The sequence below is a fragment of the Trichoplusia ni genome, chromosome 6 (assembly GCF_003590095.1).
Source record: "Trichoplusia ni isolate ovarian cell line Hi5 chromosome 6, tn1, whole genome shotgun sequence".
Classification (NCBI taxonomy): Eukaryota; Metazoa; Arthropoda; class Insecta; order Lepidoptera; family Noctuidae; genus Trichoplusia; species Trichoplusia ni.
Window position 1 is genome coordinate 16,328,713 of NC_039483.1, and position 22,961 is coordinate 16,351,673.

Below are 22,961 nucleotides of genomic sequence, written 5' to 3' on the forward strand. Positions count from 1 at the left end.
TTTTGACAGATCTTGAGCCAAGCCAAGTCCAAGCCAATGGGAGTGACACTGGATAATCCAATATGGCATTAGGATAAACTCAGCCATTTTTAAGAGTTAATTCAAACTGCTATTGAAAACTATCTATAATTTCCCATTCAAATAAATTATGTTAGGTCTAAATGACAAGCAATAATACAACTGATAAAAATATTTATTTTACGCTATAATGTATTGTTTTAAATAGTTTATTACAAATAATTTTGGTCCACATTCCAAATTTATCAAATCAAGTTTAATTATGATCATTAACAGTCGTCTGTTATTAGGTAATTAAATATTTACAATCGAAATGGCTACAAATTATATCGTCATAATTGAAAAAATAAGAGCTAAATCAAGAATTTTAGAAAATATTAGCAGGCTACTATGTATTGGTGTATGAAGGATTGTAATGCATTGCGATACACTGACACAAAAACACGGATGACATAGCACGGCGGTTCAGGTCTAGCCGGTAAGAGTCTGACACTATCCATTCACTCCCCCGAGGGAGTGGATGTCCATGAGGATTCTCCCACCGTACCAAAATATTAAATGTTACTATGTATTGGTACGAATGGTTATGCATCATCTATAAATTAATCAATCAACTCAGCGTATTGGGAGATCCTTGTTCTAGTTGTACCTGCACTTGCGTGGGTCCTCGCCCACACAAGTTACTCCAAGATACCGAGTCCATACCTTCCGCATTCAGTACATTCATAAAAATGCAAAATGAATTAGAACGTTACATCAAAGATGAATTACTTTTTCTTATTACTACAGGTACTATAAATATATTTTAATGAGTAGTTGGCAGCTTGCGACATCCTATTGGGTTTAAAGTGTAAGAATTCTTTAACAATTTTCAGACAACATTCTGTAGCCCGCAACAAATTCCAAAACCTTACATCATTTAAAGGTATGACAAAAAACCCAGTTACTCAATTCAGTTTTTATTCACCAATATCCTATCGTAGTCATTTCAGGGTATCCTTTTCTCAAATGCATTTTGAATACTAAGTTACAAAAGAAATGTATGAAGTACGTCTATAGGACCACAATATACAATATTCACAGCCTCGAAACACTTACCACACTAGTTTCCAATAATTTGTGTTCTGACAATAATTAATAGTCAACGAATATTTTTTGCTTTTCATTTAAATATTTAAAACACTGTACAACGTTCGTGATCTAACCTGATGTTAGTGAACCATGATCCAATTCAGTGCTGTATTAAGTACACTGTTTTTTTTGCAAATACAACCCTGTTCTTGCAAATAGTCTCTTTTCCGCACTCAATTTGCTAACCGTACACTAGTCCTCCTTTTGTAGGCATAATGATGGGAGAGCTTTCTTGACGGCTTGTCCTGATCTTCTCTTGTTGTAGTTCTGCCGGTAGAAGTTTAAAAAAAGAAGGAGAATGACTCCAGTGTTGCATGACACAAATATGGCCACGCCTTTCGCAGGAGGACAGTCTGACGTTCTTACAGTCGCAACGTATTGAATGATGATTGAGACGAATTGGATCTGGAAATTTAAATGAAAGTTTTATTAGACAACGGTTTTGTAGGATATAACACAAAGTAATTTGTAATTCATTCATAAGATAATGTTATTTTGGCATATTTCTTAAAAGACGAAACACGTGTGTTTCTCTGTGTTAATAGGTTAGCATCGAAAGTATAGTGTCGTTTGTAACTAGGTCATTTGGCTATCACGTTTTGGCTAAAAGCCAAACAAAATGAGAACTCACCAGTTGAAACTTTGTCATGTACTTTTTCCACCACAAATATTTGGCGACATTTGGCCCCAATGCTGACAGTCCATAATACGTGTACATGAACACATGCACCAACGAGTTGAGGAACCCGATGAATATGAGAGTATGTGACGGCCAATATTTGAGCAAAGCCCATGTCCCAATCACCATGACAGTATGATGATATAGGTGGAGGAATGTTATCTGGCTGTTCTTCTTCCTTAAGACGAAGAAGACTGTGTCTAATAGTTCTGAGAGCTTCGCTGCTAAGTACAGATACGTGTTCGTCAGGATCTGAAATGTTAAACAAGCATGATTAATATGAATAAAAGGCAAATGGAATAGTATACTGCCAATTGGAAAATTTATTCAGAATATTGGGCATCTAAAAGGTAGGGTTGTCGTGACAAAGTGCCTTACAAGATTCTCATAAACTTGAGGTTCGTCTCGCGTTGCAATAAAGTTTTTGGCAGGCGTTTTACGAATATTGACGGTTCCATATTGAATGTTGACAATTGAATGAATATATCATTCGTTCGATCTGAGCTTTGTATTCTGCCCGAAAAAACGGTTTATAGGCATTGATTTAGTCCAAGTGCGTATAAAAAATATACTTTACTATGTTAATAAAATTGTGGATCATACGTACTCTACTCCTCGAACTGGCTTCATTCATGTAACACTCTTTTGGCACTAAGCCCATGTGTATGAGATCTGACAAAAACTGTAAGAAAGGAAAAACATCTGCTTAGCACAAAATGCAAAACTATCAATGCCTGACCAAAATCAAACTATTACTAGCAATAAAATGTGTTGCTAACTCAAATGTAAAAGGCGCTGATATATTTTAATGGTAGACTCACCCTAAACACCATATAAATTGATAATCCGACTTGTATAGCATTGTATATTAGAAGTGAATGTGTTAGTTTGTAACCCTCTCGTTTTCTCATGAATACTGGTCCAATCTTTAGTACAAACACCAAATATACGGCTAAGATTGTTAAGACTGGTCCCAGCGATGCCATAAATGGTAGCTCGTCGATTTCCTCATCTGAAAAAATGGAAAAAGTATTTGATTTAGATGGAACTGAAAATAAGTGTATTCGTTTCGGTACGACTACTTATAGTTATTTTTCTATGCAGTTCTCACTTAAGTAAATTAATATTTTTGCGTGTGTGAAAAATGATTTACCTAAGAATCCGAAAAACAAATTGACTCAAAAATGGGTATACGGAAAAACATTTGATAAATTTAATGAAAAAATAAAATCTAAAGCAAAAAGCCAACGACACGCGGTATTCCCAGGCGGTCACCCATCCAAGTACTAACCGCGCCCGATGCTGCTTAACTTCGGTGATCGGACGAGAACCGGTGTATTCAACGTGGTATGGACGTTGGCGAATGTTTTATCGAAATAGACGTACAATATGTGTTAGTAGATGATGATGAGAAGTAAAACTTATGAGAAATATTAAAATCGGATTAAACACAAGAACAACACCTATGTACAGGCCTATGTCTAGAAATGGACAGCTATGGGCTAAGATGTTGATGATGATGAAAATCAAGAATACTTTTATCAGAAAAAATAAATAGAGAACTTGGAATTTCTGAATTATATTAAAACATCTCATTACATCTGAATGTCACATAAGATTCAATTTCGGGATGAAGTGCAGATGACACCACCGATGCACCGTGTCTGTAGTATAATATATGTATAACATGCAATATTAGCCACTACTTCAAAAAGCAGACTATTGTAATGTTCTACAAATACTTTTTACTGTAATTCCTAATAAAGATAATAACGTAATAGTACTTGATATTCCTAAGGGTCTTAATTGTTCTAATGTACTCACATTTGCTTTTGTTCAAATCCCAGCTGGGATTCTTTGGATTCAGACCAATGACGGAGTTCATGCTGATTTAGTTCCAACACGTCACCAACTTCGGGCTAGAACAATACAAAACGACTAGTTATTAGTAATAGTAAAATTCAATGTAAAGTATCAAAAAGACGAGTGGAAATTTGTTACAGCATACAAAAGTGATTAAATTCGAATGGAGACAGCGGTACAATGCAAGTATAATAATGTGTCCCACTTAGTTGGAGATAGCATTAACGTTGGAAAAAATAATGAAGAACAGACTTTCTATACAATACAAGTTAGTTGTCATCGTCGACCAATGTCTTTAATTTCGTGTGTATTACAAAGTATTTATCATATGTTGAAAACGGTAGAAGAAATTAACTTGGGGTAATAATCATCACATTGAAAAAAAAACTATGGGTTTATTAGAAATGTCAGAGGAATATTGGCGGTTTAAACTCTAAAATCATTTTGTACATCAAACTTATGAAAAGTAATCAATCATCAACCGTGATACAACGACTTAAACCGAACGGACAGATAATTTGAAAATTTCTAAAATTACCATAAAAATATCATTATTTCAGTCCTACCTGTCGTTAGATTAAAAACCCACAAAAAAGGTCCTGATGACGTAGGCACTACACAAAAATTACTCAATAAACATACTTTTAACACCGCGACACAAAGCAAAAACTGAGAACAAAAATCACCATGTAATTTGCACAATAAGAATTTTTAACGCACCAGAACATTCAAATGCTGCTCCAAATAGGTGAGACCCAACAGTCACTCGTTACTAAACTAAATATAATTTGGTGCTTAACAATCATTATCTAATGGGAAAAATGTTTCATCACGTTCTTGGCAAACGCGATTCACTATTCCGCGTACAACTCCATACTATTAATATTGGTATTATTAATATTTCTCATTGAATTTGTTATTTGTCACCATGTTTCCTGCTCCATCGTTTAGGATAAGTGTTGTGTGGTTTTGTTATCCTCGTTTTGTACTGACATCAGTTGCCTATAGGCTTACTTTTGTAATTGCTGTGGTATTTCCATGATTAATATCTGGGCGCCGGTTCTGCTATTTGCCATGGCCAATGGATGGCAATTGGATTAAATTTGAAACCATTCCTATTCTCTTAAGCATTTCGCCAATACAACAATTGGAAATTCATTGTAAATTTTTGGCCATTGGAGATCTTTATTCAAGTATATCGTTCTCCAAAACTGTGTATAATCATAGCCCATGAAGTGGAAATCTATTTCTTTAGACGTATATTCTTAGTAATTGTCGACTAGGTCATCATGTTAGATGTTGTTTATTAACAGTATGCTGGAAACATTAGTCAGGGAAGATAGAAGGCCTAATATAATAAGTGGGTAACTGCAGGGTAACAATAAAATTATGAATTATGGTTAATCGGGAGTTGTGATGGTGCCATAGAAAATGTTGACGCCCAAAACCGTCTGGATAATGTCTTATGCAAGTTAATTTAGTGAAGGTCATCAAACTAGTTTATTTCATTATCGGAGATAACGATAGGGTTAATTAAGTAGGTAATTATAAATTGGAATGCAGAGAATGCGTTACTATCGGTAAAAAAGTGGAAAACGAGCCATTTTTGCTTCTTTTTTTTGGATTTATAATTTGTATAAATTTGTTATTATTCTGTACATTTGGTCGCTTTTGGTAACGAATGACATTTCCATTATAAATACGTATACTTCAATCAAATCTAATAGCAATTTATGATTGTGATGTTTTCAAAGACAAATAGATGTTTTAAGCTAAGACTAACACGGAAGTAATCAGAAAACCTAGTTCAATCTAAAGGAACTATTATTTTAATTTATGCGACAGATGATTATTTATACAATAGAACTTAATCGCAGTTAATACTTGGGTCTGTAATATAAAATTTAACGATAAGAATTATAAGACGTACATCATATCAAACCGTAATAATACTTTAAATTTAGTCAGGTAATTTGCTCAATCACGGGAAATAAAAAAAAATGTACAACAATAAAATAAGTATCGGTGTTAATTGCAAAAAGCCAACGACACGCGGTATTCCCAGGCGGTCACCCATCCAAGTACTAACCGCGCCCGATGTTGCTTAACTTCGGTGATCGGACGAGAACCGGTGTATTCAACGTGGTATGGACGTTGGCGTTAGTATAATCGAAACAAACGTACACTAATGATTTTGTAGGTATTTCTATAAGAAACTATTTAATTGGGCATCAAAAACTGACTATCGTAAGTATTCTTAAACATAATATATGTAACTAAGTAAATGTTGAATTAAATAATTGGTTTTTATACATTGAACAATGTGATTAAAACGAAGTATCGTTTATTTAAATAATGAAATACTTCCAATTTATAAAACCTTGACATATTTTAGTTTATCGGGATTTTGATAATACACATGAATATCGCATCGTGGTCGATCAGTAGTGCCAAAAAAGCAATCCCGGTTTTAACTTCAACTTTCCCTTGACTTTGACATAACCCTTTAATGTGTGCCTGTAATTTAATGTCACGCCAAATATGCCGTGAAAATTCTTCCCTACGGCGAATTGAGGCCAGACTCTTTGCTAAGGCCAGAGTAAAAATTTCAGTAGCTGAAAAGACTATAATTAGAAAACTCTACACGATGGCATGTAGGTACTATCTCCCTTTCGCAACTGGGAGAGCAATATTCAAAAAGGTGTTGTTAGATTCAATTAATTTCCGACATTACGGTTCGTGGTGTCGTGATGTGGCGTGCACATAGAAATAATTCACTCCTTAGCACGCACATTATACGTTTGTAGCTATATAGGAACCAGGGGAGAGTTTCACTCTATTATCGAATCTCCAGTCTTCTTAATACACGATTAATACTTGATTACTATCAAGCAAATTATGTGAGTGAGGCTTTGATGAGATGCTCAAGAAACTCTCAATGTTCATGGGCGTGGCGGCTTACACATCTAGTGTTAACTTCTCGAGCAATAGATACAAATGCTCTACATTTTAATATATATTTTTCTTCACTCTATTCTTTACTTTTGACTGCACGGATTGAGTGGTTGAAGTCACCACGATAAACCCACTATGCGCGACGTTTTGCGGGTTCGCAAAGATGTCTTAACGAGGGAGGCGTTAAAAAACATGAATTATTTGAACAATACAGTCAACTAAACTTCATAGCCCTCCGATCACATTTGGTCACACAGTCAATTATATTGCACTCATCATAATTATGCCTTGTAACGATTGTTTGAGCGATGGAATGTCGTGGTGAACACGCTAACAAAATGAGCCCAAGAACATTATTGTTTTATAGTTTTTGCTATACATGTTTACCTAGCACCTATTGTTTTGATGGGAAGCGGTGTTTCCGCGTCGTCGATTCCTTGTCCTCATCAAATTATATTCATTATACTTAAAGGCTTTTTCTGTTACTGTATATAAACACTAAGAATTTTAGGTATGGAGTGTTAAACTATGCGATTGTATGTCGGGATCTTCAATCATTTTTGGGACTCTACAATTGGTATCGCATTAATGTGTCCAGAAATATAGAGTTCGAATTTTTCTTTATCGAGATACGATATAGCTTACAGATGCAAAATTTTGTGGTAAGGCCATGTGAATCATGATGAAGTAAAAATATCATATTTGCCTGATGGTCATCAGAAAAAAATAATCTTCCTTTTGAAACACAGCATTCCCCCATACCACTGAGTCATACGTATTTATATAATAACTATTTTAGTTCCAACATTTATGTAAGTACCTAGATATTTGTACACACACAAATATCTAGGTACTTACATAAAATTATGTGCACATTTCACAAAATCTATTTCTGATAAACAAAACAAAATATCTTAATCGGTATAATACGTACGTCAATTTCGACAATGTATTTGCCAACGTCCATACCACGTTGAATACACCGGTTCTCGTCCGATCACCGAAGTTAAGCAACATCGGGCGCGGTTAGTACTTGGATGGGTGACCGCCTGGGAATACCGCGTGTCGTTGGCTTTTTGGTCATTTTACTCCAAAAAATTATTCTTTTGGTATTATTCAGGATTTTTATATAATTATAACTTATGAAAAAAGATAAATTTTATTTTTGACTATTAATCAGTACTTAGTTGTTTTGAGACAAACTTCACATTATCACGATTCTTTATAATATACGGTTTCCTGAAAACTTATCTTCATAATTTATATTACAAGCACAAGATTACTGCGACTAAGTACTAAAGACTATTGTATAGAATATTACCTGCAGCATAATTTAAAATAATGATTCTCTTAGATTGTACTAGGTTTGTTAATTATTCCTATATACACCGTGATTTTTTAGTCGTCTTACAAAAGCAGCCAAGTTCATGTATCCAATGACTAGAACACGTTCATGATAAAAAAAATAGGTATTTATGAGATTTCAAAAAATAAATAAATGCAATTTTTATTCAATATTATGATGCAATTCGTAGTTTTTTAGAAACACAGCTCTGTTGCGAGCGCGGTCCGAGCCTTGTAACAATGGTGAGAGGCGCGGGCGGCGGCGTTTTTATCATTTTTAAGAGTATATCTCAGATTTCTCTTGTTTAATTTTCTTCGTACTTATTTTCTTATTTGATGATAAAAAAATAATAATCGCGCCTAGGGGTATTTTACGTCGGATACATGAACTGGGCTGCTTTTGTAAGACGACTACAAAATCACCGTGTATAACATTAAGTAGTGTGAATGTAACAAAAACCCGATTTTCTTGAAAATTTTCATTTTTCATAGGTTTTAATTATGTTTATACTTTGTGGCTATATTTAAATATTGTTTGAAGATATCTGCATGTCCGCTGTCTTTGGACTGCATTACCGGACTATTCGAATTTGCATATAATAAGTATATTTAACAAAAACCCATTTTAGAATTATCAATTGTATGAAATAATTGTCAAAAAAAAAACCCTTGTTTTGTATTTAAAAGAGATTGTCACCAGAACAAGCGCATTTCTGTTTAATCGGATACCTGAAAACTGACTTATTTATTATTATTATAATTTATAGACCTATAAAAAACCGCTAATGGGGAGCAACGAAGAACTTTTTTTCCTTACAAACATCTATTCACTTCCCACACAAATCCAATATTTACCTAACCGTTATTTGTGAACTATATGCATCTCATTTTCAACTTATATGGTAGACAACAACAGGATGCCGAAACCATTTAATGATAAATGGGCAGCATTTCTAAACACATTTCTAAATCGAGTAAAATAAAAGAGAGTAAATTTAGTATTTAATCAAATGAAAAACCATGCTATTTGTCACCTTATCAACTGTAATACACCCAAAATTAAGGCAAAAACTTATCAACAACGTACCTGTTCCTTATTCCGGAGATACACTAACTTCTGCTATTGCAGAAATTAGTAAACCAACTACCAAACCACAGTGTTCGCTAACATTATAACAAATATACAATTAAATAATTATCAAACAAAAAATAATATATCCTTTCAATATATCACAAACAGTAAATCGATACACAAAGAATGCTAGTGCACTTGAAGGGAAACACTGATTTATTGAAACTGACAGATTTGTGTGACAAGTTATGATTTCTTCATTATTGTTGAACTAAAGAGTTTTAGGGATTGTAGAATTCGTTCCAGAATCTAATTATATAGGGGAGAGGTTTGGGGGGCTATTACCACATCTTTGAGAAAGCGTCGTTATAAGTCACATCTCGTCTCTTTTTTTAGAATTTCAACTGTTTCTTAGGGGCGTTGACAGAGCTATATCGTCAATGCATCAAGTTTATAAAATGGCCCCCTGATTGAAATGAATACTTTGCTGAAGGTAGATTAGAATAGAATCGAGTATTCTGTACAACTCAATAGAACTACACGACTGAAAGATAAATTCAACATTAATATTACTTTACATTATTATAAAGTTTCGAATTATTTTAAAGTTCCTAGTTTCGGACCCAAACCGGAGCTGGGTCCGAAACTAGTCAGGCACTCCTGATAAATAGGCGTGAGTAAACCATTGTATCATTTAATAGCCTATTCATCATCATCATCATCCACAGCGTTTATCCTCCCACTGCTAGGCATAGGCCTCCCCTTTTTCGTGCCAATTTCTACGGTCCTATGCTAGACTCATCCAGATTCGACCCGAAACCTTAATAGCCTATGAGTAAGTTACTTTTATTTTCTTTTGAATAAGAAAGTATGTAGTTGCATTATACGCAGGCTATGACAGTTTCAGCGGACTAGGTCATGTATTTTCCAGTAGAGCTATACAGAAAATAGCTTCTTACATATATTTTTGGAATGAAGTAATATGTAACTATCAAAAGACCTCTATTTTTTAAATAAAATTAAGTATAACACGAGGATTTGGATAAAAACAAATCGACGTGACGATGTGTTCGACTGTTGTCTGTCTGACTACACATCACTGAAGCTTACGTCAGATTAAGGCTTGGCTCGGTTAACAATTACCCTATTTTAAATTAAAATACAGAATTTTCTCTACATGTTATTATTTCATTTTGACAAGGTTACACGTGGACGTAAGTGCGGTCTGGGCCCCGATTCTTCTATTTACAATGGCCGAAGAATTGAAGGTTATTGGATTAAATTTTGATAGAATAGGCTGCAATATTTTTTTGTAACTATCTCTATGAAACTCAACTAACTAAACTTGATTCTTCACAATGTCGTGACATCCATTGTAATTTTAGTCTAACTGTAGATTGTCTTTTATTTACTTACTCGTCCTGCCGCTTCAGTCTTCAGTGTTTTTTGTCCTTAATTAGATTAATAAAAGCAGTAAATTTAAGTAATAAAGAAATTATTCTTAGCAAATTAAAATATAAAACATCCTCTATAGTAGAAAAAAATGTTCTCACGTAGCGTCAACCTAAATATTAACGTAATTAGTATTTTTTTTACAAAGAAATTCTCTGCTTTACGCAAACGGGACTAAAGTTTTTGCAATCCCAGCCATGCGTCATAGCTCGTATCCATACGTCATATCTAGTATTATTTATGAGCTATTGGCCATTGATGACACTACATAATAATTTTGAGTCCATTTATACAGAATATGTCGTGATGGTCCAGCGTTTTAATGATCGGATTTTTCCTCGCCTCTGTTAATGTTTCCAACAGAGTTGGTTTTTATCTTTACTTTTGATTATTATTGATAGCTTGGAGAGTTAAGTAACCACTAAAACCCAAAATAAAAAGACAGGCTAACTTTTTAATTTAAAACTCTAAGTAGGACTATTTTCGTTGCGGAAGAAAAATGCCACTACACGTCGAGTATCGCCCCGTGTCGGTTCCCATTCGCCTGCGAAAATCCCAAAAGACATTTGTCCTTCTAGGAGGAGTTGAGATGGATGGACTAACCGCCCTGCTGAATGAGCCAATTACAGCCTAAATGCGGAAGAAGAGACCACCACAGACTGGTGGTCCCAGAGTAAGTAAGCAAATAGGCTCTCTCATCTAGATGCAACATCTCTTTCTCAATGACAACACTCCTGCTGTAGGAAACCATACAAGGTACGGAAATCGTAATCGACTTTTAAAATCTTTACCCAGAATACTCGAAGTCGGTATTATCACTATGACAATAATATCACTTACGCTAATAGCAGTGGTCTCGTGTTTTAGATAAGCAACAAATCTATAATGACTCACCAGGTGTGTCTAGACAAGGACACTTGTCTTCAAGGGTCTTTCTATTATGTTGCTGGTGAAAACTATCCGATTTCAAGTGTACCACTTGTTTTCATGCGATAATTTGATTATATTAGAGTATTTGCAATTATGTAAATTGTGAGTAGCACGTGTTTTTAAGAAATATGTGTCATTATTTCAGTTACTACTTATGCATGCATGCATATTAGTGCAAATACAACTATACTCCAACTAACTACAATACGTGTTTGTTTTTTATTTGAAGTATCACGCGTAGCTTTTTTTCTATGGCCATACATGAACATCTGTTTTTTCTTCAAGCATGGTGATCGTTGCTCACTTTATTTTCTTCTTTTCTTTCATTTTCTGGTGTTAGAGTTCTTTAGCCGACCCTAAGGCCTCTGATATGGCAAAAACACATTTAAGGTTTTTTTGTACACTGGTTTTCTCGCCGATAACAATTTTGTAATACGCTCACGAATTCGAAACTAAATTGGTGTGAGCCGAGATTCAAATTTACTTTTGTTTTAGCGGAAACCATCTCATTGGTCATACCACAAGGCTACAATTGTATAAAGACTAGCCTATACCGAACTGTGGGACATTAACACCCTAATAAATATCAGCACTTCACCCGAGTAAAACCACCGTTACATCTTGTATTTTTTGCAAATATTCACTGTTAGTTCAAAGTCAATATTATTCATCGCTTTGTGAACATTATACTATGTAGACACTGTCGGTCTCAGTACAACAGTGCGCTAAATAAAAAATAAATATTACAAGTCTAACAGCATAAATTAGAAAAAAAAAATGCCTATATGTGTTTATCGTTTTATGCTCATGTGATAATTAATATCAATTATTCAATTGCCGTACATTTAAGTAATGACCCTCTCCGCCAATTTTCATTAGACAATTTCTAATAAGCATTACCTCATTACAACAATAGTGTAAATATAAATTATTCATACATCATACGCTCACTGCTTCAACAAAACCACAAGGTCACCATTAATGTACTAGAAAACTACATTTCTAAGCATAAATGAATATTTTATTAGATCTTGAAACGCTTCAGTTGATTTGAAACAGTTGGTATGGAATCATTTAGTAGATGACATCCTAGCGTTATTGTCACATACATAGCAACTAGCAAACCTTGTCGGAAACTACAATAATACATTTGAAACAATAATTGACACAAGTATGACACAATCACTTCCTCCTGTTGCTCTTTTATATGCAACATTAGAATATAGTTCCTCTTTCTTTCGCGAATTGTCTTTGAAGCCACTAGCTTTAGCAGGACCTCTAGCAAAACTCTAGGCAGGTCTTGGTACAATGTTGCGATCATTCTACCAAATACTACAGCGTATTGGTACATTTCAGCTGCCCTATCAAAGTCCACAACAATAAACAGTACAAAAAATATCACTCTGTTTTGTCGTCTTGCTTTTTATAAGTAGTAACGCACTCGAGACCTCCATGTAAACTCTATATATCATCAACACCTTTGTAAGACTTTATGACCATGATCATAACCATGTTGCAGTAGTTAAGCTACATACTAAGGTACAGAGCACAGGTGCGATGCGATACGATACGATGATGTCATAAAAAACTATGTGTCATGTATTAGTAAGGCGTTGTTTATTCTATGGGAACATATGTCTCAAGATAACTTAAAATTTATTTGAAAAATTCCTTCGCCTGAAAAGTTCCCATTTTTTGGGTAGGCTTCTTTCAGTATAAGCCTACAAAATAATTATTCTAGGGATAAGAACATAAACAGATTGTCAAATGGCAGACTAACTCTACTTAATTTCTGTATGCAAAGAAACGATACTTCATCAATATTTAATTTAGTTTTAAACTAATATTTAATGGGTTTTTCTAAACAATTATGTATGCTAATGACATTTACTTATTAATTCCAATAGTTTGAATTATCATCTAAGACTTCTTTGGACGCCCTTAATTTTATAACCTTAACAACATGTTAAAAATTCACTCGATCAATACTAAAATATTTTTATTGCAATACCGCGCATGTTATCTCCGAAAATACCAGTTAGATGTTAACCCTCAGAGACCGTACCGTAAGGAATTGAGAAAAGACAATCTGATCATTTTGCTCAACATGCCCTGGCTTACCTAAAGAAAGTTCTTTAATTACGAAATGTTAACTTTATACTAGCAGTAAAGTAATAGGTCTACTTTGCTCTTTGACTATCGGGCACTGCTCGTTGTATGGATCTACTTGCAATGGACCTGTTAATTTGGTATCGCCTGTCAACTACGGAAAAGTCCAAAATTGTTCGAGAGCTCTCCCTATTTGTAGATCTAAATGTGACATAGTTTAATATGATAAGCTGTACGTTGCGACAAATTTATATTGTTACATCCTCCGGTATTGGGGCCACAAGTCACTTAGGAGTAACAACAGAAAAGTTGTCGAGTTCAATCATTGTTTTTGCGTCGGCTTGAACTAATTGTCTAGTGGAAATATTTTGATGACGTCTTCATTGGTTAGGCAATGAAGAGTGGATTTCAAATTGAAATCCGTGAAAGGAGCGTATGATACCTTAGTATTTAATGCGATTGAATAGTCATATGTTATACGTCATGTTAAAAGTGCATAATATACAGGGTGTGGCGTAAATAATGGATAACCCCGAAAGTGTCGACTGGCCAGATAGTCATCTATCATTTCCCCAACTTATATCAGATTATGCCCATGGATGACCAAATTATTGATATTTTCAATAAAACTCGTACTTGCTTATACAAAATCAGCTGCCATTTCTACTATTGCTGACTATTTTTCGTTCTGTTTTTTTTATATCACTCCTACATATCTGTATCATCAGAACAGCATCAAATTTTTTTAATACAATCTAAGATAACTTGGAAAAAAATAATTTTTCTCAATTTTTAATATTTTTTCTTAAGAATTATGGAATTTCGAGCCACTGTATCGAAAAAAAATGTTCTACTCTGTGGTAGCCCATTATCTTTAAAACTTGCCCATTTAATGCAGATTCTAAAATGGTATAATAATCACCAGTATCTTAACAAAGCACCAAGTTATTGCTGTTCGAATCTAAAAAGAGAATTGTCATACAAAATTGATTTTTAAATTAAATTTTTTAACACTGCTGTAACTAATTTTAAACTCAAAGGGAATGCAATTTTCCTTAAAATTTGATCGTTATGGGTTGGTTGACACAATAAAATACATTAATATTTAATAACATTTATTGTAAAAATTTACACAAGATGTTCAAAATGGGCTCCTTCAGCTGCTATGCAAGCTCTACATCTTCTTATAAACGACCGTTTTAATCGATTCGCAAATCTTGCTGACGATATTTCGTCAGCAGCCGAACGTATGCTTTGTCGTAGCTGTTCAATTGAAGTTATTTCTTTTTTGTAAATCTTCTCCTTCAAGCAGCCCCAGTAAAAGAAATCGAGTGGGTTTAAATCTGGCAACCTAGGTGGCCATAGTATTGGCCCTAGACGTCCTATCCACCTCTCTGGATAGGTCTCGTTTAAATATTACCGTCGTTTTGAAACCACATGAAAATGGTACGGGTATAATTCGAGCCGTTTTAATATGCGATGTACCGTCCTGGTTGACATGCCAGCACGACGAGATAACACACGAACTGATATGCTGGGATCTTCGTTCACTATGTTCAAAACTGCTTCATCGTTGCTGATACGCGGTCTTCCTTCACTCGCACCGCCCACACCGCTGCCAGGTATTCTGCCTTCAGAGTATGCATTGTGTACTCGAATAAAAACTCTGTAATCGGGGTGGCGATTGTTTGGATATCTCTCCCGATAAAGTGCAGCTGCTTGGTTAGCATTACCTCTACATTCACCATAAATGTAGTGCATATTGGCATATTCTAACGGTGTGTAACGTTGAGGCATTGTCGCCGAGCGCCAAGTCGTCAGTAACAATATCACAGGTTAAAAATGTCTAAATCACTGAGCAAATCACAGTCCAGATGGAAACAGCAATGTCGTCGAGATCACTCAAAAAACAAGTCCAATACACGGGCAAAACGGAGTCCAGTAAGAAAAGCAGTAAGTCACAAATAAACAATAATAACAGCGAGGAACGAGATACGGGTGCGTGCGTCTAAGTCCGAGAATGTTAGTGCACTGAAGGTCGCATTTGCATAAAATCATAGACCGTCTCTTTCTTTCTTACAAAAAAATGTAATCTGTCCACTAGCATTGCAATAATAACTCTTTTGTTTATTGAATACGACTAGGATTCCAGGTAGTCGTCCATTAAAAAATAGGTATTTGGGTTGGGTGCGGTGAGTTTTTTATTACCTGAATCGAGTTTTTGCACTTCCATAACGCCCATAACATGATTTTAGATAATGACATTACTGTTTTTTGTAAGTAATAACAGAAGCAAGAGAATAATTTTAATATCGTTATTTTCAAAATTAAGACCCTTGTAGATTCAAAACACTATAATATGGTGCTTTGTTAAGATACTGGTTATTATTATACCATTTCAGAATCTGCATTAAATGGGCAAGTTTTAAAGATAATGGGCTACCACAGGGTAGAACATTTTTTTTCGATACATGGGCCCGAAATTCCATAATTCTTAAGAAAATTTTTTTTAAATATGAGAATAAGTATTTGTTTCCAAGTTATCTTAGATTTTAATAAAAAATCTTGATGCTAGTCTGATGATACAGATATGTAGGAGTGATATACAAAAAACAGAACGAAAAATAGTCAGCAATAGTAGAAATGGCAGCTGATTTTGTATAAGCAAGTACGAGTTTTATTGAAAATATCAAAAATATCAATAATTTGGTCATCCATGGGCATAATCTGATATAAGTTGGGGAAATGATAGATGACTATCTGGCCAGTCGACACTTTCGGGGTTATCCATTATTTACGCCACACCCTGTATATTATGTTATACCTATGTCTTGCTAAATGATGGATTTTAACGTAGCATGCGTGGAATATATTGGCAAACGGCGAATCTAGTTACCACAATACCGCTGCAGCTCTATTTGTTGAAGAGGTACGAGGAACTAGGCATCCAGATCGAAAACTTTTTATCCAGAACAAACCACTATTTATAAAACCTTGAGCTACTGTTTTGTCAAATTAACACAACAAGCAAAATAATGATTGCAAATAAAAATAAAACTACGTTGAGAGAGGCAGAGTGTCACCCCGCTATCACTACTGCAGCAATCTTCTTTAAAAATATAGTAACTATGTCACCTGGTTCAGTTTGCCTAAAAACCTATTAATTATTGCATTCAAAAATTTGCAAATATTTCATGTGACAAAAATATGACACATACGACATACCACTCTATATACTACTATCTCCACCCACGAACCAGAAACATCTTCTGAAAAAACAGTTGCTCTCTCTTTCAAGCCAATTGGGTATTTGTCTAAATCTAAAAATGTACATTTGTTTAGCCCAACAGTTAGGTTTCAAAATTGTAAACATTTTTTTAACCAAAAAATAGGGCTAAAATATCACTTTCTAGTGAAAAACGTACTGGTAAGTGCGTCATACGAGATATCGAGTCACTGTATCTCATTCATTTTTAGTTAACGAGAGAAAATAAAAAATACTTATCCAATATTTTTTTTAAATCTGTCTCATGGAGTTATCAGTTTATTTTATCCAAAAAATCTTAAGAAGGTAGATATTATTTAGATTAGCTGATAACAAAATTTTATTAGCGAACTCTTAATGTGACTCACGTTTCGCGAGAAGTCAAGAACCAAATAAATCTTGAATAAATAACTAAGATATTCATTAATTGAATGAGATCGTTTCAATCAATATTAATTGCTTACCATTACCACATATTCGATTTAATTAGATTCAGTATACCTACTGTCATCATTAGTACAAGTACCACTTGTATTTGTAGTTTCAATATTCATAATTAATTACTCTAATCGGTTTTACATTGCTGAGGGCAAGTCCTTTGGGAAATTTACTGAAATATCCGTTACACACTCAAAGATAATAGTTTGAAGTTATATATTCGAGTTTCTATATTTTTCGATTTTGATATTTCTAGTTTTCATTTTTTCTGTACCTACATCCTTTAGATTGTAACCTTAAAAAAGTAGCTGACCAGCTAACGCTATTTTGCCATATTAAGAATTTATGTTGGGGGTAAACATTTAGTGGTATGAAAAATAGATGTCCGATTCTCACATCTGCCCAATATGCACACAAAATTTCATGAGAATCGTTCAAGCCAATTCGAGGGAGTCTTAAACACCGCGACACGAAAATTTTAAATATTATTTTATTCCAACTCTTAAATTGTTTATTTACCCTATAAAAACAACGTGGAAAAGATTTCGTTTTGCGGGCGAAATCCTATTGAACTACCTATATCTTCTCTTTAACTTCAGTCTATCTCAATACGATTAAGCTATTAAAATATCATAACATAAACAAGCAGTATTCGCATTAAAATATTAGTAAGGATACGCTTTGCTTGCATATTTTATACTGCAGTGTACAAAATCATAGAAATTATAAGATAATTTCCACGCTTATTCAAAATAGCAAACTGTACAATTTTTTGGCAACAAAATATAATATTTTCAGTCATTGACCGTTTTTTATTACACCTAGTAACTATGTGATAATACTTAAGTATATATTTAAAGTATTTTAATTAAACGCGAAATACATAGGTATTATTCAAGTCTCGACAGATAAGTAAGATTCATTTAAATTTAAGTATTGTATTCAAAATTTATATTCGCTACCTAATTCAAACAACATCTCATTCATGTGGATACGAAAAGCTTTTATTTTTAATTATTATCTCACACCGGAATTCATCACTACATTTGGCTCACGAGTCCATGTTATTATTACACTATCGTGTAACATAGTAACTATCTATTGAGACTTATTTCCACCGCTTACACACGTCATTCTGACAGGGACTAATATTGGGGCCTGGTGAAAAAAAGATCAACTATGTAGTATTAAAACCTACTTTCTACTCTTTAACTACTGGCCATATAACATGACATATAATACTTAAAAAAAAAGAAGTACTCACATAGAAAAAACAAAACACAGTTCACTTTCACTAAACAAAATAACACCGAAATGTATTCCAATTACATTTGAATTTCGAATATTAAAAAATGACCGCCCTGTCCCGAGTCTGTTTGCAATGTGATGAAAAATATGGTAACCACTTATTAATACATTAACTGATACCGTACACTACCGAGCACATATATACGTTGAGTGCGTAATTAATTTCGCGAATTCTTGTAAATACAAATCTCGGAATTTACATTACAATTCCGAGATTTGTTTACTAAAGGCTTAGGGGGTAACAAGGTTTTTTTTAACATTTTAGTTATTTATAGATTTTTTGTTTATTAAAGTTCTTTTATATCTATTTTCAATAGGGATGATGACTGGGTATAAAAGAAAATTAGTTTAAAACTTATTACTCCCTCAGTTAGATAATTGAAAAGTGCCAAACACGATTTTTTTCCTTTTTTGGTAAAAACTAAATTGACAAAATTGCTTTAAAGTTTATGAGAGGGGGCTTGTGACGTAACGATATGGTAAAATTTATACTCAATAGTGATGTCATGTGAAGTTTCATTCACTTTAATTTGGGATTTATTTTTAAATATGATGGATTTAATTTAAAATATGTAAATATCCACTATCACACAATCAACTACAGGACGGCCCTTGGAAAAATGTCATCATACCTATTGTTCGAAGTCTTGTAACACATGTATTCTACCACTCATCATACTAACCGTTATCTCCGCATTTGCCATATCTTTCTCATTGCATCTCTTTTAGAACAGTAAACCGATCTTTTTCTTGTCATCTTCTATTACATTCACTGTCACGCTCATTGGTTAAGTCTTTACTGTCCGGGTAATGTGACTAAAAAGCCATTCTAAAAATGATTCTGCTCTAGTATTGTTTACACATTTAATCACCTTGTCTTACTTTTTACATTTATTATGATAAGATTACATTGTGCGTACAGTGATCGTGTATGTTGACTAAGCTTCATTACGTATTATTACTCAGGTACTCAATAAACTAGTTTTTAAGGCAAATTTTCTAGCCTTGATGTGATTTGATATAGGGATGAGGGAAAAGTTTCTCCATCCTGTATCTTAATGAATACATCGTTTTCTTTTGTACGGCAAACATCAATTTAATCTCATACCAGTGAATTAAATTCACGAGTGACGTCACTTTTGTGTATAAATTTTGCGAAGTTTTTACGTCACAAGGGCCGTCTCCTAAACTTTAAAGCATTTTTTTTTAGATTGGGCAGAAATATTCGTCATACTTTTTAGTGATCTATCTGACGGACAAAAAATAATTTATAATTTTACTAGTCATCATCGTTATGCATAAGTATCAGAAAAATAATAAAGAAACAATTAAAACTTATTAAAACTGAAAACGTTGTTAAACTGCGCTTTGTTTGTCATTCTAGAATATTTAATTTCCTATTGTACGACATTTTTGTGGCCAAATGTGTAATTGTGTGGTAGAAAAGTATTCATATTTGTGAAACTATAACGATAGCATTACTCATGAAAAACAAAACGTAAGGGAATATGGGCGTTCCCCAGAACTTTAAGTAATTATATTACATTTACGAGCGCACTTTTTTACTTATAATGTCCATAATAATTAAAACAATTTTATTCGTGCTTGTGAAACAATCGAATTTGATCTTTATGAAGTTGTGATTAGATTGTAACTCTCTCTCTCTCAGATTCAGTTTAAACCTTATGTTTTTTGCTTTCCTTCTCCTGGCCTACGTTCAGTTGGTGTTGCTTCTACTTTCTGCCGGATTCAGCAGAATACTGTCGTTATACGGAATCATTGCCTATCTGAGCTCCACAACCTGCTTTTCTGTATACAAAATATAGTAATTCATTGAAACCTGGATTATTATCACAATAATAATATATGTATTCCATGACAAATAAAACTGAAGCACTCATTTCGACGATACGACAAACATCGTAAGGGTCGCAATACATTGCCAGCGCGCCCAACTCAAGTATCAAATGTAATATAACATCGCTTGCAATGTATAGCAAACTATATTTTCGGTACAATATTACTCAGTTCTATGAAAAGGATATTACGTAAGATATTTCCAGCTTGAAGTAGAGCAGAAAAATAAACACCTTTAATGGCTAAAAATTTAAATAATTTTCTACAAAACTGTAGAACTACATTGATGAAGATACCGATGTAGGAATTTAATTAGATTTTTTTCTTTTATTTTTATAGCTTTACTAATTAATTCACCTTTTTACCTTTTTATGTAATTGTAAACAATTTATGTTTATATAAATGTAAATTTTAAATTATATAAATTATTTGCGTATACCTACACATAAATGCGTATGCCATAGCTCGTGCCTATCATGGGGTTCGTAATTATAAGAATTATAAGTACTTTTAAAATGCTCAAAAATTACTATGACGGCAAAGTCAAAACGTCAGTTTATCCAGTTATGCTTTATTTTTATTTTTTTACTCCTTTGTGTAAACCGTACGTGAAAAAAGAACTAAAAAGTAAGCTTGGGCGTTATCCATTTTTTAACTACTCGTTCACAAAAGAATGAAAAATCTTTGTATTACAAAGTTTTACAGACATTCAAATCACATGCATAAAGACATCTAGACTAGAGACAAGCATTCATAAATGATACAAACGCTTGTCCTACACAGGTATCGATTCTACGATACGTCGCGCTCAGTAGGTTTGGCGTATACCGCTCCGATATCCGTGCAATCAGAGTAGGTATGATAGCTTTTTCCGAAAACTCCTAAAGCCAAGTTAACAGATTATAAACAAACAATAATGTCATGTTTTATGTCAAACTAGCCGTTGCCCGAGACTCCGTCCGCGTGGTAAAAGATATAAGTTAGGAATTTTTGAACGGAAGCAGTCGATGATCAATATTTTTCCCCGTTTTAGCTACACTTTTCATTGTATCTTCGGTCCTATTAGTTGCAGCTTGATGGTATATAGCCTATAACCTTCCGATGAATGGTCTATTCAACACAAAAATAATTTTTCAATTGGGACCAGTAGTTCCTGAGATAAGCGCGTTCAAAGAAACAAACTCTTCAGGTTTATATATTCGTATAGATTGAACTGCTTTTTTAAGCTCAGAATAGAAATTCTAAAGATTATCAAGATGATTCATAACAATAACCCCGAATTTAGAAACAAAGTTTGTTTCCAAATTCCCAGCAAGTATAAGAATTCACACCAGTATTTCTGCGGTCAAAGCAATCATGGCAAACAATTTGGGGCAACCTATGACGTCATTTCCATCTTTTTCCCCGTACTATACAATAGAGCTACTAAGTATATCTTTATCACACGCGCTTGTAACAATGTTTACAGTAGACCGCATGTGTGTTTAGTTGTTATCATGAGTTTTATTCTTTGAATAATAAGGCTGAGGTTTTTTTTTATTCGGTAATAGCCATCATTAGCCTTCTGTAATAGGGGCATGCCAGTGATGTCATTAAGGTAAGGTTTTCCTTGGTGTTTTGACAGGATCTTTATTTTTATGATATTACTGACACCCCTTTCTGCCCATCTATCCTTACGTTTGGCTGTATCTCATAAATAGTGAGTAACTTTACCTATAGTTGAAATTTCACAAATGTATTTTTATTGCTGAACTGTTTTTACATTTAGGGCTGATTTTTCAATCTCCAGATAACTTTTATCTGACGGATATATTTGACGTTTTGACAGCTTTTGTATAGTAAATATGTCAAACGGCCATATTTATTCCTCAGATGAAAGTTATCTGGCGATTGAAAAACCGGCCCTTAGAAATTTATTCAAAACAAAAGATACTTAATTTTTTTTTTATGTCAAATGGTACTAAGTATTAGGTAAAATTAGTGTGTATGTGAAGTTTTTTTTCATGTTTACGCTTTGCTACGCTCGTGTAGTCCGCTAAACAGATTAATCAAATTTAATACAGGCAACAAGCAGGCAAAACCGTGAGCCAAAACTAAAAGTTGTAAAATCTCCTTCTTAAATCCTTTCCCTTACTCAATGTAGTTAGGTATTTGATTACCTATTCAAGGCAATTAATTACCTGTGTGGCTATATATTGTTCCATTGTTTTAATAATAATGTTCATTATGAGGTAGTTAGGCATTAACGAAAATAACTTTAGGTACTATGAGACACTCGTCATCATCATGTCCTTGTCATTTTATAGCTGCTAGTATAGGGGTCCTATGAAGGACAGAGGTAGTGTGGAACTCAATTTGTTCACTCAGACTGCACCGGTAGCCTTGTGGTTGGGTCACCGCGCCAAACATAGCGTGGGCGACGTGTTGCGAGTTCAATCCCCGTGACGCAAGGAGGAGTGACTGAGGAAGTTGTTTTTTGATAAAAAGAAAGAAATCTTAATCGTATGTAATATTTAAATCCACGATTACGATTCTAGACT

At 33.9% G+C, this 22,961-nt stretch overlaps 1 protein-coding gene and 3 non-coding genes across 5 annotated transcripts; 1 reads left to right on the top strand and 3 right to left on the bottom strand.

Moving 5' to 3' along the window:
* Nucleotides 1-175: 175 nt before the first annotated feature.
* On the bottom strand, nt 176-18,709 carry LOC113495284 (elongation of very long chain fatty acids protein 7-like). 2 transcript variants are annotated; one of them, XM_026873951.1, is made up of 6 exons: nt 18,521-18,709; nt 3,653-3,747; nt 2,650-2,840; nt 2,436-2,510; nt 1,781-2,080; nt 176-1,554 (listed from the first exon to the last, which is right to left on the bottom strand). In XM_026873951.1, exons 2-6 carry the CDS (start codon nt 3,711-3,713, stop codon nt 1,342-1,344), a joined length of 840 nt encoding a protein of 279 aa, XP_026729752.1. In that variant the 5' UTR covers nt 3,714-3,747; nt 18,521-18,709; the 3' UTR covers nt 176-1,341. The 2 variants fall into 2 exon arrangements, with proteins under 2 accessions (XP_026729752.1, XP_026729753.1); XM_026873952.1 differs by lacking the exon at nt 18,521-18,709 and adding an exon at nt 4,258-4,387.
* Nucleotides 3,071-3,189, bottom strand: LOC113495509. The gene has a single exon (XR_003400732.1). It is a non-coding gene; the product is annotated as a 5S ribosomal RNA (ribosomal RNA).
* On the bottom strand, nt 5,732-5,850 carry LOC113495507. The gene has a single exon (XR_003400730.1). It is a non-coding gene; the product is annotated as a 5S ribosomal RNA (ribosomal RNA).
* Nucleotides 7,602-7,720, top strand: LOC113495508. The gene has a single exon (XR_003400731.1). It is a non-coding gene; the product is annotated as a 5S ribosomal RNA (ribosomal RNA).
* Nucleotides 18,710-22,961: the final 4,252 nt, after the last annotated feature.

What these genes read in the sequence shown, in the direction of transcription:
- LOC113495284 (XM_026873951.1), bottom strand. Translation starts at nt 3,713, where the DNA reads ATGAACTCCGTCATTGGTCTGAATCCAAAGAATCCCAGCTGGGATTTG. An exon ending in GGATTTGAACAAAAGCAAAT is followed by an intron (nt 2,841 to 3,652) that starts GTGAGTACATTA and finishes CCATTTTTTCAG; the next exon opens with ATGAGGAAATCGACGAGCTA. An exon ending in AAGCCAGTTCGAGGAGTAGA is followed by an intron (nt 2,081 to 2,435) that starts GTACGTATGATC and finishes TTAACATTTCAG; the next exon opens with ATCCTGACGAACACGTATCT.